Source organism: Coturnix japonica, chromosome 1, assembly GCF_054131305.1.
Source record: "Coturnix japonica strain WE chromosome 1, WE-NBRP24, whole genome shotgun sequence".
NCBI lineage: Eukaryota > Metazoa > Chordata > Aves > Galliformes > Phasianidae > Coturnix > Coturnix japonica.
In genome coordinates, this window is record NC_140663.1 from 62,093,422 (window position 1) to 62,113,928 (window position 20,507).

General features: G+C 40.0%; 1 protein-coding gene across 38 annotated transcripts in view; it reads right to left on the reverse strand.

Moving 5' to 3' along the window:
- SOX5 (SRY-box transcription factor 5) overlaps positions 1 to 20,507 on the reverse strand; it is a 622,935-nt gene that overhangs the window by 244,579 nt on the left and 357,849 nt on the right. For 24 of the 38 annotated variants that reach the window (XM_015868603.3, XM_085542492.1, XM_085542447.1 and 21 more), the window contains one exon: positions 3,940 to 4,171. In XM_015868603.3, the coding sequence (XP_015724089.1) occupies positions 3,940 to 4,170 (231 nt within the window). In that variant the 5' untranslated portion in view covers position 4,171. Of the gene's footprint in view, positions 1 to 3,939; positions 4,172 to 6,340; positions 6,465 to 20,507 lie in introns of those variants that run through there. The other 14 variants (XM_085542555.1, XM_085542533.1, XM_085542516.1 and 11 more) reach the window with 2 other exon arrangements.

Here is a 20,507-nt window from a genome sequence, read left to right on the forward strand (position 1 = left end):
TTATGAAGAACAGCCAAAGCTGACCATGGTATACAATGTCTGTAATGTACTTTAATCGGTGCTTTTAGCATTAGTATCTTTTACGTTCAGCAATTAGCACACAGACTGCTAGTGACATCAGCTGCCCTGGGAGGTGGCAAAAGCATAAAGCATTAAGAAATACAGTAAGTTAAACAAATAGAAATAAAACTAACTCAGAACTTCAGTCAGTTAACAACTATCTGCACTATCCAAATACTGTAGCCTCAATAGGCTTAGTCAAAAAAGATATAGACAGGTACTGTAATCCTCAAGCATTTCCCTGCTACGCTTATGGCCTGCTATGAGCACTCCAAGGGCAGACAGATAATGCACGCTCTAGGGCAAATGATTTGTCTCATATTTTCTTCCAAACCTTCAGTTTAAGTCTGATAACTCATTGTTTCTTTTCTCACCAGTGGAAGAGCTTTCCTACCTAAAAGAAATATTTCACTTCTATTGAGAGGAAGTAAGTTTGGGATGCAGTTGCCTTTCATGGAACCACAGAAATGCTGAGGTTAGCAGGAACCCCTGACACTCATCTGGTCCAACTTCAGGCAGGGCCACACAAAGCCAGCTGCCTGGGATCGTGTGTGGGCAGCTTATGAGTATTTCTGTAGATGGAGAACTTGCAGGCTTTGTGGGGCAACCTGCACCAGTGCTCATTCAACCTTACACTAAAAAAAAAAAAAAGGGGGGGGGTTTCTGATGTTCAGATGGGATATTCTGTGTTTCAGGTTGAGTCTTTTGTACAATCTTTCTCTAGCTGTAGTTCCAGCATCTTCCATCCACACACAGACAGAGGATGCAGCTTTGCAGCTTTTTGCTAATTTGGTGAGGTTAGAAGATTTCTTTCTTGATTTTTTTGCCCTGCTTTCATGAAAACTCAGCTAGCATTCAGAGCTGTGTCTCTACGCCAGCAGCCAAAGACAGGAGTTGTTAAAACTTAGTAAATTACAAGATAAAATTTGGAAAGTCTAAGTTGGGCAAACTCTTGAGTTATCGCTCTATTGCAGTCAGCCTTTTACCTGGAGGATCCTAGGATGTCCCAGCTGGCAAGATTTGTGAAAGGAAGCACAGCTGGAAGTAACCTATGAAACAGAGGGTCAATTGACAGCTAGAAAAGTGAGGCCAAGAAATTGATTCTCAAGGTTGAAATTGTTTTTCTAACTGTCTCTTCAAGACATGTTGCTGAGGCAAAATGTGAGAAGACAGGGCTGGCTGTGGTGACAAGGAATACAGCTATGCAGCCTACTGACGAGACAACACTTTGTAATTGTGTATCTTTTGCAGATCCCATGTCTGTACTTTTCATCAGCTGAGATTGTTTCCCTAAGCCAAATGGGTGTTGTACAGGGCAGCAAGCAATGAAAGGCCTCTGTGGATCTACACCATGCCTGCCTAGGAACCCCTCAGGGGAAGAGTCATCGCCAACAACTATGCCCAAAGCAGTATGGCCAAGAGGGGTGCAGGAGAGTGATGCTGTGCATGATTGCAGACAGACTGTATGTCTGCTGGGGTCTTTGGGGAAATATGTAAAGGTCTACCCTGCTAAGGGCAGCATGTGGCTGCAAAATGAGAACTCCATAGTCACTTGCAGACTCAGTCAGTAGGTGTAGCGGTACAGCTGACAAGCTATTAAGAAGTGTGAAACACACTGCTGGAGCTTTGTCAATAAAACTGTATTGGACTGCAGTATGTGGTGGTGTGTGCACATGTGGATTTGCTTCCTAGAGACAGTAGAAGAGCCCAGAATGTCAGATCAAACAGCATGAAAACAACCTTTGTACTGCTATGAAGATGAGAGCATTCTTTGGGGATGACTTTTTAAACCGCTAATCACACGAACTATAGTCATCTACAAGTTATCCGAGGACTAGTTTTAGTCAGTTCCTTCTTATATGATATACATACCACAATGGCCAAGGGAAGGACTGTACATATTCTACTCATTTATATCGATCACATCCTTCTTTCTGGAGACACATAGGTTACATCATTTCTGGCCTACCTGGATGATGATTTTTACAAGACACTTCTTCTTAAAAAAGAAAAACTACAAAAATGTCACTTTTGTACAAACTAACAACTTTCTTAAGCATGTATGAAGCCAAAAACAGTCTTTACAAAGCCAAAAGAAATGCTTCACATGAGCTTAAAATATTAAACTATCACAGTAAAACTGTCTAAAACACACAATAATACAGTATTTTGTATTACCAAGAGACAAAACACACTGTTTTAACATCACATTAAATATAGTCTTCACACTAGATGATCAGTTAAACTTCTTTGTTTTTAAAAACTATAAAGGAACAGAAAAGCTGGTTAAAGTCAGTTAAAGTATAGTTAAATGTTTCAGTGAGGTGTCGCTAGAATACGCCTCCTTAGCAGACAATGAAGTTTTATTTCATTAGAATCTGATTCCACCCTCCTGTAGTCATGACAAGTTCTTCTATTGACTTAAGAGCTTACAGAACTGTCTCTAATATACTCTCTTAAAATAGGCCAAAATAGAGCAAAGCTCATACACCAATTGCATATTCCAACATCTCAGTGGCTTGAACTGCGTATTTACAAATTACCTCTCCATAAAAAAACATGATAGGATCAGAAGCAACAAGGTAGAAAAAGATAATGACATCTCTGTCCATGAGTAATTTTCCCAACAATGTTCTTCTTTATTCATATGAAGCTACAATAACATCAAAAAAATAATTAAAAAAACATATTCTAAGCCACTGTTTGAACTTAAGCACTGTACTATAGAGAAAGAAAAATGGATTGAGATGAGTGAATTATTTTGTCTAGAAGAGCTGCTTCATTGAATATCCACTGGCTTGGTCCTATGAGAGAAAATCTCGAAGGCTTTTTACATAGGGCCTGTTACAGATGCGTAACGAGCTGTAAGGGCTTAAATACCACTATGGAGCTGTTGCAGGCTTTTATGAGAGCACACCATCACCTATTTGGTGACGCCTTGTTAAAAGCCTTCAAATATGCAGGTCCATTCATTATCTTCACTTAAAGTGAAATTGTCAGTGCCCTTGTTGAAGTAGGGGACTAACAGAAAAGTTGCAGTCAATCTGGGAACAAGCAAGAGCTGTGTAAGTGTGTCCATACAGGTTATCTCCATTAAGGTGCCTAAGTCCTGGAGTTTCAATTCCTTTCTCTACACTTTTCAACCTTATTAAAATGTATCACAGTATGCTGCATTAGGGGTCAAACACAACACGTCGCAGTAGTGACGCTACACTACCAGTCGGGAGCACGGCATTGCTTCCTCATCCTTCTTGTTTGCTTTTAGATAAAGCCAGCTCTAGACTTCCAGCAGGCTGCTAAATGTAGCGACTTAAGTCCACAGTGTCATTTGTAAAGTGCACAAAAACGGTGGTAACTCACATGAAACAGTGGTAGCTGATTTACTTCTGTAAACATGATCAGTTTTTTAGTATGCATTGGAGGCAAAATTTTTAGACTTAATTTTTTAAAAAACTACAAAATCAGAAGTTTCTTTTTTTCTCTTACCCTTTATACAGACTTTTGTGCCTTACTATTGCATAAACTTGGCACTGGGGTGATATTTCAGACACCATGCCAAACATGACTCTCACTTACAGTGTTCCAAAACCATTTACTGTTTGCTGAACACACACACTTCAAATTCACATTGATGTAGCTAAAAAATTTTAGCACTCTAAATGCCAGCAGGCAAAGGTGAGGAAAAGCAGAGTGATTTAGTGTTTGTAGCAGAGGGTAAAGACAGTCCAGCTAGGTCAGAGCTTTCACATTATTGTAGCATGTTCTGTATGTGTAACTATGCATTGTATACTCCATAAAGTTCAGATCTGGATGCCAAACTACTGTAGAGGCAGAATTCAAAGAATGGATGTAAGCACAATAGACCATTAGCAAACCTACCATTGTGTTGTGCTGAGAAGTGGGAGTCCTATGGCCACAGTTCTCTTGCGTCAGCAGAGAAACTGGCTGAAATTCCTCAGAGTGAGGCTTGTTGGGAAAACTCACATGCAAGGGAAGGTGAAAGGCTGGGAGCCCGTCACTCTCCTCTTCTCCCACTTTCTGTCTGCTTGTCACCATGGCTACCTCTCCATCTGCTTCCCCATACGGAGAGGCTGGTCGCTTGGAAGACATCCTGGAAGGAACAAAAGAGGAGAAAATAATGAAACCTCCAAATAAATCCTTAATGCCGTCATTGTGTGGTTAGGGGCCATTGTAACAGAAATGCCTTTTTTGTGCTGGCAGAGAGCAGGAAACCATCCAAATACCACTGCAAAGCACACACAATTGGGAACAATGGCCAAGCAGGTAGCAACAGAACAGTGGCTTGTTTGTTGTGAGAATAATGCACTAATATAGCACTCTCCTGTATTCTGGCTTCTTAAACACGAAAATTCACCTAAGAAGACTGCATAATGAAATGCAATTCCTTTTTAAAAAAAATGCCCATCTGGTTTTGCATTTGCAAGAGTCTGTAAGACACAAGCTATTGTCAACATAGCTTTAAAGGAATAACCCTCTGCGTTTATTTAACTTACAAAACAAAATATCAAAATAAAATAAAATGAAATAAGGAAATAAAACAATGTAACAAAATAAGATAAAATAGCTTTCTGTCAAGTCAAAATGTCTGTGTTTATGAAACTTCACTCGTGTGAACGGTGGAGTGTTATAATCACATTGAAAGAATCTTTTCAGGTTCACAGATCTGGGATAATTAAGCAATTAAACATTTGGACATTAATAATCCAAGCTTTTTGACAACACAAATTCAGGGCTCTACTGAGTGAATGAAGACTCGTCAAGATATCCGAGACTTCCTACCCATAGTCAGATCAGAAAAATACACACGTAACTGTAATCCCTCTACATTTAAAAGGACGCACAAGGGAGATGCTTAGAGCACACATAGTAAAAATCACACAAAAATCTTGGCTCAAAATTCAAGCCCACTGTCCAAATCATCCAGTAACATTCACCTTTCAGCAACACTGATAGAATCCTTATCTCATCAAAAAAGTTTTCACCTAAACCAAGCACCACTGAAAATCTTATAAGACAGTCTGAAGCCGGAACACTTCCTGCTTGGGCTTCAAAACAGAGGGGTCCAGTGAGGTATTAAAATGCAAGAGACTTCTGGGATTAATTACAGCAACATTGTTCGTGAAAATCAGGGTATGTGCACGGATGGCATAATGGGCCTCTGTGCTAAGCTGGGGCATCTGCAATAAGGAGTGGAATGAAAAGTAAGAAATCCTACAGAAGAAAATAGAAGAAAAGAAAGAAAAACGAGAAATATTCAATGGAAAAGAAGAGGTTATGAACAAGGAAACTGAAGACTATTGTACATAAAAGCTGAAAAGGCAGGCTGAAGTAATACTATTCCTCCTCAAAAATCTAGCATTTATGATTCTAATTACCCCATTTTGATTTTCCACTTCACAGTTAAAGGGCTGCATTTCAAAAGCCCAGCAGCCTCTTGAACCATGTGTGGGGCTGCTGTGAGGTGGAGCATGTCCATACGATTTGGCATATTGAGCACGAAATGGTTCTTAGCAGCAGTCAACTGGGTCTGAAAACAAACAGTGACTTTAAACAGCCCTTTGTTAGGACTTATTTTGTTTCTAATGATCTCATTTTGCGCTTTGCCTCCTGAGCCAAGTTAGATTATATTAAAAAAAGAAGGGGGGGGGGGGGGGGAGAAGAAAATAATAATAAAAAATCTCTACCAGAACCTAAACTCAGCTGCACATCGCCTGTTCTTCTGAACACCACCTATTGCCTGTACCAAGAGAAGCAATCTGTATTTTCTATTAATGTTTGACTTAGTCCAACAGACTAACACTTCATACATCCTACCTGAATTCTGTCTTCTAGGCTTCCCCACCTACGTGTCTGCAGAGAAGCATATGTATAAAGACAGAGATCACAGATACACTCTTACTGGCAGTTCTCTACTAGCCCACTGAATTCAGCATTTTACAGCTAATGTTTGGCACGACAGATCCCAAGCTTTTCTACTGCAGAAAACATGAACACCACCCTGAAGTTAACGTGAATTATTCACATTCTGCATTGCACTGCACCATGAAACACATTTTCTATTAATTTTGAGTGTAACATTTTGGTTACTCATTTCAACACTGGCTGGGCTTTTTACAAAATCAACGCTAAAGAGTTGTCTCAATTTTGGCAAACAAAAAGGGACAGACACAAATCATTAGTCAATTATTGCATAGTTATGTTCTATATTTTAAGACACTTATATTTGATAAGATGTCTAAAAACACTGTAAGCTATTTACCAAATTCTTCACTGCAATTCACTCTGATGATAAAACACAGAGAAAGGATGCCCTCCATGGTACTGAAGACTTGTGGTACATAGGTCACTCTGAAAATAATGCCTCCTATTTATTTCCATGGAAGCTACAAGAGATACAAACAACACAATAACACTATCTGATAGACCAAATTCTCAGCTACAGAACACTCTTTTTAAACTCAGACCCCATCATTAGCTGATTCACATGGATGAACTGATTGAGATGTTCTTTATTTCACATTGTGACTGCTGTGCAGGGGTCTCCAGAATGTGTCTTGTCTTTCACATTGCTGTCACCACTGCTGAAAGCCACCACCCACCACCACCTCCCTGTGCACATATCTACTGTTTGGTCTCCATCAAAATTCAGCAACTGTCAGTGAATGTCAATGGGTGCCATTTTTTTTCCACATGGAGGGATATAATGAAATCCCTTTGCTTCATATGCACTTCCATGTCAAATGCCATTCTGTCCAACTTCCCCTCTGCTGCCATCTGACACACGGTAACAAAACATAATGGGATACTTGTGGGAAGGTTCAACCTCTACTGCCATACCACCACCTCTGGTGTTGGGGGCCAACAGAATAAGGTAGGAGGCATTGCGTTTGGAGCAGCTTTTGTATATACTCTGTACCCAAGTTATGAGAACCCCAAACAACCACAGATTCTGCCACATGGTTCCACAATGGGAGTCTGACCACCACGTTAAAGTAAAACTCTTCTGCTAACTTTATCAGTGCATCTATGGTTTCCCATACAGTGTTCAGTAAATGCACTCCAGATTGTCATCACCTTCTGCTTGTCACCTGTTCCCCAAACAACTGACATCATTTTTACAGGCAAAAAACAATTATGTTTATGATCTAGAAGTAAAACCTATGGGTCAGATTGCAGGTCACAGTATAAAAACCAGCAAAGGAAGCAGCAGCATTTTCCTTCCTCACACAGTTCTTAAAAGATCCTGCTTATATTATAAACCATATGGCCATCATAATGCTAGAGGGTTGAGAAATTGCTAAAGTGGCTAAGAGAGCCAAGTTACTGATCCAACTAGCCTCAGCCTCCCAGCTGACCAGGACACTTGAAGAAGCAGTGGCACAGCACCGGATGAGGGTCACACAGTCCAGGCAATGACTGCAATTTGTTATCTAGATAGTTCTATCCAGAGCCAACCTGAGTCAGGAAAAAGCTGTGCTTTTAGAAATCCTATCACTGCCTTTAACACCAGACACAAACAGCACAGATTAATGGAAATTACTACTTAGGAACAGCTAGCAAATTTCCACAAGAAAATATAAGATTTAAAAAACAACAACAAACAAACAACAAACTAAATAACTAAATACTTCAATTGGAAATGACTTCCAAAAGGAGAGTAAATATGAAAGAGTATGGCAGCAAAGAACCAAATCTCCAACAGGATCACACAAATAAGACAACACAACACAAAGTAAATTCATTCTTAATTTCTGCAGCTTTACTGGCCCCTCTTCACACTTATAAATGCTCCATCAGTCCGTATCCTTTTCACACCTCTTCATTTTCCTACGGAACTAGTACCAAGTATTAAAAGAGTCCATATCTGAGATGTGAGTAGAGTTCCCACTATAAACAATAAGCAAAGGGAAGCAGCTACATTGTGAGTAACAATGTTATCTGAAATTGAGCACTTTTAAGCAGGTCTATCTATTTATGAAGTAACTAGGATTATACCATCTTAACAAAGGTCTGCCAAACATCTTGGATCTACACTCAGGGATAACACAATGGTTTACAACTCCCATAGATTGAAGATCTTTTCCTTAAATTACTTTAAACTCAAAAAGGGTTTTCAATTACTCTGGAAGAAGGTTTAACAATCATAGAATCATAGAATAGAATCACAGAACAGCTTGGGTTGGAAGAGACCTCACCAAGTTCCAACCACCTTGCCACACGCATGGCTGCCAGCTGCTAGAGCAAATACTAGACCAGGCTGCCCAGGGCCCCGTCCAAGTTGGCCTTGAATGCCTCCAGAGACAGGGCATCCACAACCTCTCTGGGCAACCTGTGCCAGCGCCTCACCACTCTCTAACAAAACAATGAAAGAGTATATATAAAGAATAAACGTCAGTTTCCTCAAACATCAGTAACTTATAGATAGGAAGAAAAAAAAATCACAAAAACAAAACATACAAAAAAAAAAACCACAAAAAAACCAACAACCAAGACATAACTTTCAGAGAAGTTAGAACACAGCTGACCAGAAACTGAATCTAATAGGACATCCCTGCAGGTGGAATCCATCCTCTTAAGACTTGCAAGAAGAGCTGAATTTGGAATTGCCATTAATCATTTCTTCTGAATACAAACCCAATACCTGAGTACTAATTTTTTTAGACAGCTTAAATCTGCAAAGTTGAGATGAAGTGGAAAGCAGCAGAACTAGTCCCACTGTAAAGACATATTTGAAACATAAACCCCATGCCCAGACTTGATTAGGATGGAAATGAAAGTTTAGATCTGGTGATGAATTCAAAAAATATGGTGATGAACCCTATTTCTTGTAAAGGGATACTGTTCTGTTTTTGGAATGGCCTCCTGATATGCAGAGTTGTGCTAAATTTTCATTAAATACATGTGTTTTCTGGTAGCTGACGTGTGGCATTTTGTTCTTCTTTTTGTTTTCCAAGGGAGATAAAGTCTCACCCTTCTAACACACTCTCCGACCACAAATTCTGGATGTGATTCATTTCACAATAGAAGATGGTTCTCCGTATCTTTCTTTATTCTCTTTCAACTTACAGCTGACTGTTTGCAAGCTTAAACTGTGGCTACTGATCTCAGTGCTTTCAGACTGAGTGCAGCATGATGGAATTTTCCCACTGCAGATGAAGAGATGTACAGCATCCACAAGAATCATTTCTTTGTGCCACGTACAAATATCAGTTCCACCCCAAAAATTTCAGTCTACCAGATAACATCAGCTTGGTTTTGCTCTTGCGTTTAACTGCTTCAAAAAGTGATTTTTTCACAGGTCTACTTTCTTATTGTTACTTCTAACAGAACCTCATTTAGATGTCTGCACTACATTTGTTCATTGGTTTTTGGTTCATTCAATACATGGTTGTACACCCCAAGTAAATCTAGAGCAGCATCCAGTATTCAAGGAGATAGTGCCCTCTAGCATACAACCAGCATCCATCCCAGTTTGATCACTCACGCCATAAAATTTCATAAATTTTATGTCATAAAACTCTAATCTTGTTACATTAAGCAAAATACCTCAGAAACATTTCAGATACCCACAAAAGCTTTTGGAGAAATGGCTTATCCATGTCTTCAAAAGTGACAAACACAGATGTGTCAGGAGAAAAAGATATGAAGCCATAAATCTTAACTTGTTGGGAGTTAATTAAGGGATTCATCAATCACTGCACTGCTAACACCATACATACACAGGCAAAATCCCATCAGCTGCCACAACCCACAGCAATCTACAGGTTAAAAACTCCCAAAGTCCCTCTGTTCTGACTATTTATAAATGACTTTGTATAATCTAGCATTAAGACCTGTAATTATAAAACAGCATTAAAACAGGCCTGCATAGTTATGGATAATTATAGTTGGTACACTTTTTAAAGAAATAAAAAGCTTTTCCATTCAAATGCAGGCTTTGCCTTTTTGACAGCTCCAAGTCCACAGGATGTAGAGAGATGATTTAAATTGTATGTCAAATTTTTGACTGTGCGAGATTTCTTTTTGCCCTTCTCCAGGGAGGCCTTGTTGTGTTCTCACCATAACCAAGCGTGACAGCCTGGCGTCGTGGAGCCAGCTCCGGAATCAGCATGAAAACACTCACCTCTTGGGTTTCGTGGGCAGCCATGGGCTCCTTCCTTCCCATGGGCAGGGCTGGGCTCACTCAGCTCCACAGGGAACAGGCAGGCAGAGGGACGTGTACTGAGCAGACGGACATATAGACACAACAGGCAGCTCAGATCCCTCAGCCACAGCACGAGGTTGATTCGGACCAACAACTGCACCATGAACTGACTCGCTAAGATGGTTTGATTTCAAGCCAAATGCTGTAAATTAAACCAGTCCCACATACTGCAGTGGGATTTCTGATTCTTCCTGATCTGCAGGGATATTTCCCTTTAATTTATACATGGGAAATCCCATAGATTCTGCTCTTACATGGAATAATAGGTGGGCAGTCATAAGCTTACTAACGCCATCAGAAAATGCATCTGCCCCATCTCTACTCATGTTTAGCACAAATGACACAGCTCATGCTTCTGGACTTACTGAAGCCATGATTTCTACAAGCAGCCTGACCAAAAGATGCCAGTTAACACAAATGACCATCTCCATCCCATGTGCTGTCCCCAGCCTGTTTATGCATGCTGAATAACTGGTACCTCTAAAAAACAGACGCCATTCATTTTGACAAGATCCCTTGTGTAAGAAGGTATTACTCAACATGAGTAAGGGTGGCAGACTCCCACACTCTGTCCCACTGGGAACTGCAAGCCTGACTTGTTTCTACACATACCACTAAAAACAGACTTCACTTGGCAGTGTCTTTCAGTCATTTGCAGCCTGGTTTGGAATTCTTTACTGAAGTAATTTTACAATTAAAAAAAAAAAAAAAAAAGTAATCAGGAAACATCCTTAATCTGCTAATCAATAAATGTATGTGCTTCGTGCACACCCTCAGCTGTCACTTGCAATGAGATCCAATAAGCCGTTAATTATTACTTTTGGAGATCATATCCATCAGCCATCTTTAAAAATGCACGTATGCTACAAATAAGTTGCACTGTTCAAGTAAGGTTTTGGTGAATAAATTACATCAGTTAATAAGCAAATGAGACTGCAGTGGCATAACCTGTGCAGTACCTCTGAGCACTTCTCTACCTCCATAGCTGCCACCAGAACCTCCTTGTGCTAAGGCTACACAAGAATTCACAATGGAGTGTAACACTGACACAAATCTTTTAGTACAATCAGTTTAGAGATTCTGAATATAAAATGGGTAGGGAACTCTATCCTTCATCATTTTAAAAGTTTGCAATGCGAAGTACAGTACTGTATCTTCGTGGCAGGGCAGCTGACTAACCTGATATCCTATGTTCTATGGAAACTGTCTCCCAGGAAAAGTTACTTTGCAAAATTCCAGTGGTAAATGGTTTCATCCTGGCTAAGACATGGGAGGTTTAGGTTAGATATTAGAAGGAAGTTTTCCACACAGAGGGTGGTGACGCACTGGAGAAGGTTGCCCAAGGAGGCTGTGGATGCCCCATCCCTGGAGGCATTCAAGGCCAGGCTGGATGTGGCTCTGGGCAGCCTGGTCTGGTGGTTGGTGCCACTGCACACAGCAGGGGAGTTGAAACTAGTGATCATTGTGATCCTTTTCAATCCAGGCCATTACATGACTCTTTGATTCTACAATAAGTTTTAAGACCCTCTAATAAGAAAGTCATTATAAGTGTCTCTCAATAAAACGTTAAATAAAAATCCTGTAAATCTTTCTCTTTTCATTAGAAAAACTGAAATAAAAGCTTTCCATGACTTCTGAGCTATAAACTAAAAATTCATCATCTCAGTTTTTTTTTTGTTTGTTTGTTTTGTTTTGTTTTTTTTCACTTGCAAAGAATTCATGCCAAAACAAAACAAAACAAAAACACATTGAGAAATAAGGTTTAAGAAAACTACAAAGTGAAGAAAATTCATGTTCAAAGTTCCCAAGCAGGTAAGTAGGAAAGATCTTTCATGTGCACTGAAGTTCTTTGGTGAAATAGTCTAGTCTGAAACAAACCAAGCCTTGATCACTATCAAATCTGAAAGCCGATAAAGCAGCTCCTACTAACATGCTATATTATATCTCTGCAAAGAATACTGCACAGTTCTTTTGTATATCCCAAACAGGACTTCACATTGCCAGCCCTGTTTTGTACAATGCAGGTGCAGAGCAGGGAAGTTTAGCTATTCTCCCCTGACACGCTGCAAACTCAGCTGTAGCACGAGAACCTTGCATCCTGCTTTTGTTTCATACCTGTCAATTCCTAAGCCTTTTGTTCTTCGCAAGCTTGTATGCCAAATCAAAGAGCCCAAAAGTCTTGCAGAGCTTTTCCAAATCAGAAAAAAAATAAAATAAAAATAAAAATCAGATTTTAATTCTGCCCTAAAGCATGACTCTAAAAGACCAAACTTCAAAACATGGATTTTTAAAGAACTTCTCCAAATGGAAGTTTTGAGCCACACAGTGAAAATGTGGTTAGCGTGCAGGCAGTGCACAAACATAGTGGTGCGGTGTCAAGACGCTGAGCATCTATCAGCACAAACTCTGAAACAGCAGGATGCAGTCACTGCTGATGTTTCAAGTAAACTGAGCCTGATCATTGGCCTCTTTAATGCAAAAGACTCTGCTTGGATGATTTTGAATTAAATCCACAAGCTCATTTATTTTCCAGTGCATCCTCAAATTAACTCTTTCATCCTGCTCTCCTCCCCTACCCTTTAGAAATGAACCTCCCTCCTGCTCTTCAGCTCCCCATACCTCTTAGCTTTTTACACTTTTCTTTACTTATTTTTTTGTACTTGCCCTGACTTTACAGAAGAATTAGCAGAATTCTAGTTTTATTTTCATGTAAAGTTCTAGGAACTGGTCACCAATAAGAACTGCCCCCATCACTGCAACACTCTGTCACTGTTTGCTGAACCACCAACTTGAGTCTAATCAAATAATTTGAGATTTTGGGCCTTGAAACTTCCCTGTACAAACCAGTTCTTGAAAACGACAGAGAAGCATTCAATCAGTCTCCAACTGCTGAGTGGGAGAGCAGTGTTGCGTGCTGCAAGAAACCCTTACATCACACGCAGACATGCATACCATTAACTTCCACTGGCAGTGAGTGAAGTGAAGGCAAAGAGATGAAAACACTTTAAAGTTATGATAATTATGAATGATTTCTTACAGAGACATTTGAGGAAGCTCAGGCTCATTCTGATAAGTTAGCTAATACTAAAACTTTCACAATGTAAGGGGGCTGCTTTTGGTCATTCCTGTTCTTTGTCAAATGAAGTTGAACACAAGATTTTCTTCTAGCGTTACCAAATGATGAATTATTTTTCACTGGAATCAACACTCCTAATAAAACTCTCTCCCAGAGGACATCCAGATTTCAGCATGAGAAGCCACACTGCTGACTGAGACTTAGTTATGACACAACATTTCCCACTCTTCCACCAGGCCATGGCCTAGCAATGCTGGCTCTGAGGGAACAGCCAGCCAGCTGCAAGCCACACTCACTTTCCCTACTTACATACTGAACTCAACAAATTGATTTTTTTCCAGTCTTTCTAAACTTCCACATCACCAGAGTTTGTGTATAAACACAAATGAAGCAGAAACGAAAATTAGGAAAAGGAAAATTAACATACATCTCTTTTTTTTCTCCCCTGCTTCACTCTGAATTTCCCTACATACAGGTAGTTCAGACTAAGAAGTTTGCATGCATGTTGGATTCTAATCAACACCCAAATAACAGCACTTTCAAAACTGTTTTCAATATACCTTCTGACGCTTCCACAGCTAACCTTACTGTTCTGCTATTCTTACATAAACTCTTGCTCCAATCTTGACTTGGATACAAGTTTGCATCAAGCGCACAGAGTTACAACAAAAATGCAAATAAACACAGGAACACCTACACACATACATCCATATGCTTACTGTACATCTGTTGGTCAAACTGATAATGCTACTGAAGTATGTATGCATATACATTCATGGCTTGAACCTGTATCGGGGAAATACTGTGCCTCTAAGCAACTTCTATGGGAGCAGAACTGGGGCCTCAGAAAGCCTTTGTGTTCAGATTCCTTCATGCTAGGAGCTGGGTGCTGAGCATCTTGAAAAAAACAACTTATATATTAAACAGAAGTGGACTACCAATAAGAACTGTAAGCATAGTGAATTTTTCTCTGTGTATATGCAAAAACATACTGAGGCAGAGCAATATCTCCAACGGATGTGAACATTTTCTTTCCAACAGGTTAATTCCAGCTGCCTAGAAATTCTGTTATGTTTTGTTCACATGCATGTGTCTGCCTGTTCCCCCCTTCCTTTGGGGGGGTTTGTATATGACAGGTGCATTCTTACCCCAGGAACAAATAACCCCAAAAGACTGAAAAAGAAAAATCAAACTGAACTTAAAAGACAAAATGACAGGGAATAAATACATTATTGCTTTTCTATTATGCTAAAAACAAAACAAAACAAAAAAAATTCGAACATCTATAATGTCTACGCAATTTGAGGTAGAATTTCCAAAGCTGAAAAGAGACCGTTCCAAAGCCCAGATGTTGCCTTTCAGAAACCAGTGAAAATTGCTGCCTGTGAAAACTACTCTGAAATACAAATAGAGTAAAACAAAAATTGGTTAAATAATTTTACTCAGACGTTCTGACAATATTCCAAAAGAGAAGATGATTTTTTTTCCCATGTGTTCAGGTGGTTCTGCATCCACCAAAGAGCTGCAGAGCACCATGACACCTCTGCTCCAACAAATGCACTGCACAAGAGGTAGAATAGAAAAGTTTGTGGGCTGCTGCGAGGCTCTGGCTTCACTCCTCAGTGCAATGTGCAGTCAAGCCACTTTCATTCATGCTGCGAGGCTGAGAGCTGTTATATTGTTTGTTTTAAGGTGCTACTGAGCCCTTCTCTAAGCACCGATGGCAGACATGGAGTGTTTCCCCACTGCTGGGACCGCACACTTCAGGAAGTGCACTGCCTTCAGCTCATCACTGCCTAACAGCTGATCTTTTTCTATATCTGATTCCAAAGATGCCTTTGCTGAATCTCAAAAGAAAGGACAAGATTTATTACAAGTCACAATATTGGATAATTACCCATCGTAAGACATATTAACCCTGGATGCTTCTGGAGCAGCTACATCATTGGAACACAGCTGTTATTATTATTATACAGTACGTATACCCATGCACAGACAAATACATATTACTTATCATAAACAAAAACAAACTGACAAATGAAAGAATGAGAGACTGTTCCAAAGAGACAGCATATCTGTAGGACTATAAGGGGTCTGGAATATAATTTTGGGACAGCATAGTGGCAGGCATCGAATCACTGCTGTATGAAGGTGCCCACTCTCCAGATCTTTGGGATTTAGGTGGGAAGGAGGCAAGAAACCTTGAAAACAGCATCTTTTCCCCCACAGGCCTCAGAGAAAGGAGCTTCCCAGCCCTCCAGAGGTGCTTTGTCCACCTTCGGGCCCATTGTTAAGCAGGACTCCTGTGGAGCTCCACAAAGCCCCAGCTGTACAAACCAGTGCTGCCAAGGCACGCCACTGCAGAGCGGCCAGAACAGGGAGGGTGTCTAACAGGCTGACCACTGACCGAGCCTGAAAGGATAAAGGAACCTTGGTGGGGAGAAGCAACCAGACAGCTCTGTTTGTTTATTTTACCTCCTCCACCACACACTGGATCCTTTTTTGTTGTTTTTTTCCATTACCAAAACTAACCCCCTCGGAGAGGCCTTTGTGATCTACATGGGGCACAGCCCCTCTTCCCTAGCTCCAGCAAGTTTAAGCAGGCAGATTCATTCAAACACATCCTAAAATAAACATGGGACTCTTCCCACATCTCACTGTCCACATGCTGCCTTCAAACGTGCTTTAAAAAAATCACCAATAAAGTATGCTTGCATAGAACTGCTTTTACCAGGATGTAGTAAAACAACTTAGCAGTTTAAGGCATGGATTATCATGGCGGTCTGACTTCAGAAGAGAGCTAGAGTCTTCTTGAAGAAAAATAATAAAATAAATATATACATATATATGCACATTACAGAAAAGTAAATCTGACCATGACTGCCATAACAAGTGGTATAATAGCTTTCTCAAAAAGACCTCCTCCCCATTGGGAATACATCTAATTATATTAGGAGTGAATCTGAATCCAGATGTTCAAATCTGAAACGTTTGTTATGGTTATTATAAGAAGGAGGAATTCAAAGGGTACCTTCAGCCTGTGTATTGGAGGAACAATTCAGATTCCTTCATTCTAGGAGCTGGGTACTGAGCATCTTGAAAAAAACAACTTATATATTAAACAGAAATGGACTACCAAACTTTCTTTCTTAGCAGCTGCTTTTTTCCAATCTTCAAATGTTTCCCTCTCCTTTTTTTCTTTTTTCTTTATTTCTTTTTTTCCTTTGGCACTAAGATCAACTCAGAAATGATCAGATTTGTTTGCCCTTTATCCCCACAAAAAAGGTGCTGTATGTGCAACAGAAAGCAGATCTCCCAGCAAATCAGCTGATGTACCTGAAGGGGGGCACCTGGAAGAGCACTGCTCAGCCAGAAGAGATGGGCTGCCTACTGCAGGCACAGCGATCAATAAGGAATAATTGCAGTCATTACAATAAGACACCAAGAAAAAACATTGATTCGTTTGTATCTGCCAAACACCTCCCTAGTTTGATCACACACAGATGTCCAGTTATGCTTTCAAGGTTAACAGCAGGAATTGGTGCCAAACACAATACCAAAGGTCCACTGCTCCATTTTTAATACCAAAAAAGTAGCAAACAGCCTTGCTTTGGGTGAATAGTCATTTGGTGAGCTCTACCATTGTTTGAATGACATCTTGGATAGAATTAAGCTTGGACAAACTTGGATAGAATAGGATTGGTTGACAACTGAAGTATGCCACAGAAGTGTAATTCTGTGGTACGATGATGTCCTCAGGAGCAGATCATTGCTGAAGAAGCCCAAACATGGAAAACTTGAGCACGTAACTGACTGCATGTGGGATACTGAAACACAGCATATAGAATTCAGAGGGCTGTTATTCAGTGCCCACTTATCAGCAGCTGACTCTGTGACCCTGCATAATTTATTGAAGCTTTCTGGCTCCCAGTTTCCCTATTTCTACACAGGAGATAAGAATGTTTAACTACCTTTATATAAACCTTTGCAAGCTCTGATTTTCTTTCTTTTTTTTTTTTTTTTCTTTTTGGGAGAAGGAAAATATTTTATTGGTAATCGCTGTTTGTATTACTAGCTTGTATCATTAACTTACCCGATAGTTTTGTGTGAGCAAGGGGAAAAATTAAGTACCCAATTCAGCTACTGTTTCTTGTAACTGCAAAACTAAGTTTCTTTATCCAGTCTGACAACAGAACTTCAGAATCCTTTTTAATATACTGGCCATATCTATCTATAAATCTATTAATCTTTCTCCTCTGGACAGTGATAATGCAAAAAACAAACAAACAAACCCAACAACAACAACCACAAAAAGAAAACCAAAAACTACCAAAACAACCAAATAACAACCAAAACTGTAAATAACAACAAAAACGAACACCACACACTAGCATTTAGCAGAAGAATTTCATTGAGCCCTCTCCACTACCCCATTCAGTTTCCCTGGCTCCCCTTCTCCGTCCTTCACACAAGATTAAAGCTTACCCCTTGCCAGGTAATGCCATGGCAATTTACAATTACTGAGTGCTTTTTACTCAGAACAACTAATTGGAAAAAATCTCACTTCTGGCATCATACAACCCTGCTGACAATGCCCGTTCCACAGATAACCCACTGAACCAGTTTGGTTCTTGTCTTCTCAGCAAGCTGCCCAGTATGGCACACTAGTGGAAGCCTGAGTCCCAACCACTCTCCCACAGGGATGCAGGGCACAGCTCAGGCAGCAATACACAAGCTCTGGTCTCCATTTTTTTCCTGTTACTCAACAGCCATGATGAGAATTCCTTAGTACAGAGAAAATGAGGAACAATTCAGTCAGTCAAATGTGCCAGCAAGGTAACGATGGATAGTCAAAACATGTCCCTTTCCAACCTCTGCCCTGGTTAGTAATTTATAAAGGCACACTGAAATGACACAATTCCCTAGGAAGGGCAGCTTCTCTATCACTATAACTTGTACCTACCTCCTTCATTCACAAACTGAAGGCAAAGACTCTTCTGTTGAGCCTCTCTTTCTTTTGCAAATGGCTCACACAGGTGTGTCAGGTTTTAAGCTTTAAAAATTTCAACATAAAGACTCTAAAATGCAGAACTAATGCTAGGGGAACACTCATATCTAACAGTGCACTTTGGGCTCTGCTAACCTGTCCACAGCACAGACCAAGAATGCAACTGTGTGTTGGTGGCAAACCTCCCCATTTCTTACAAAGGAACCCCACTGGATACCCCAAGGCTTTTTTACTCCCCTCATCTCCCACTCTCCTCTTGCTCATCTCCACCCTCACTTTAAAGGGGGGACATGAGAAGTGCAGCTATTATAGGGTCTTCACATCCCTTTCACTATGGTGAAAGCTTCTCTCCTCTCCTTCACACAGTTTACTGGAGAGCGTTATATACTTGCACTACTCTTCATCCTTAAAAGCACTCAGAAATACTAATTACTCTTCACATATCCCTTCTGTGAAGTAAGTAAGGATTATTATACCCTCTGAAGTAAATAAGGATTACTAACTCCTTTTACATACTGAGTAATGGAGGAGAGGATTTTAAGTGGTCTTTACACCATGATGTAAAGAGACAATATTGAAGTATGGATTAAGATACAGTTGTTCTCCATCCTGTTCTCAGGCCACAGCAGTCTAAATCTCATCCTTCTACTTGAAAATGAGACCCCCAGCCCAATTGTTTCTTTCTGCTGGTTGATGATCAGATATTTAATGTGTGCCATAAAATGCAAACGTGAACTCTAGCATAGTGCCTCCTATTTGTCATGCCCCATTACTTAGACTGGGCGGTAACATGTGCCCGTATGATGGTTTTCAGTTTTATTATAGCCTCTATTTGCTCACTCACTTAAGATGTTTAAAGAAGAGTTGTATGGATTATCAGACAGTCTGAAAAGTTCAGTTCAGAGCTCTTCAAACACAGTCATTTTCATCTTATTAGCGCAAGTAAAGTAAAAGCCTTAGGCAGGTAATTTAACATCCAGTCTATCCAAAGGGACTTCTAAAGGAAAAGTCAACCTTTGTAAATTGTTTGTGATAATCTCCAAATTGATCATTAATTATCAGCTGCTACCAAGCGTTTCTTCCACCGGTGGCACTGTGAACATAATGCATTCCCCAGAAATCCTGCTATTGTTGCCGCAGCCTGGGTTGTCAGCCATCAACAATGCAGTCCCAGGGAGGCTGCAGTCCAACCAAGTGGATCCTGTTCTGTCCAGGTTTCCTGGGCAGTTCAAAAATTGCTTATTTTCAAACAGGAAGGCATCCATTAGGGATGTTTTATTTTATATTTTATACCTCCGTGTATATATTAGTATTTGCAATTAATTTAGAGCTGTTCAATTGCTTATTATAAAATACACATCGATTTGCACTGACAAACCAGGGCCGACATAGAGAAACTTTATCTTTCTTTTGGCAGTTTTCTGATTTTCTTCTACTGGAAATGAACACTGAATATCCAAAACCAAAAATCGAAAAGAGAATCTTTCCATACTTATGTGAAAAAGAAATCAAGGAGCGAGAGCCGGAATCACAGCAGATAGATGCTTGCCACCCTCACGCTGGCCTATTTCAGACAAGAGACTGCTCAACACAATTGCAATTACAATGTGATATAAAAAGCTGTGAACAACGTTTTCCAGAATTGTCGGGCATGATACACAGTTTAGAAGGATTTTGGACTATTCTATGACAAAAGTATTTCATCCGTCATTTTCATGGCTCCTAATCCAACTCCACTGAACGTAATGGATAATCTCCAGAGAACAATTCTGGATATCATGCACCTTCCATCTCCAGTGGGATCAAACACACCTGACAAGCCATGTTTTGAAAAACTGTCTTGTCAACTATGAAAACAACCATGATACCAATGAACTGCGAGCCTGGTGACTATTTCACCATGTGTCATCAGGAACATCACAGTTAAAGGGAATGAAATATAACCATGAAGTGGACGATAGACACAAGTAATAAGAAAGAACTTGCATAAATCTTTAAAAATGGCCTGCTACCTTGGTTTGTAGGTATAACACAGCAACAGCTGAAGCCTTCTGTACTTGAGAATGGTGCTTCTAGCAGCACTGTAACACATTCCTCTATTTTTGTAATAGAAGATATACAGGATAATTCTACATATG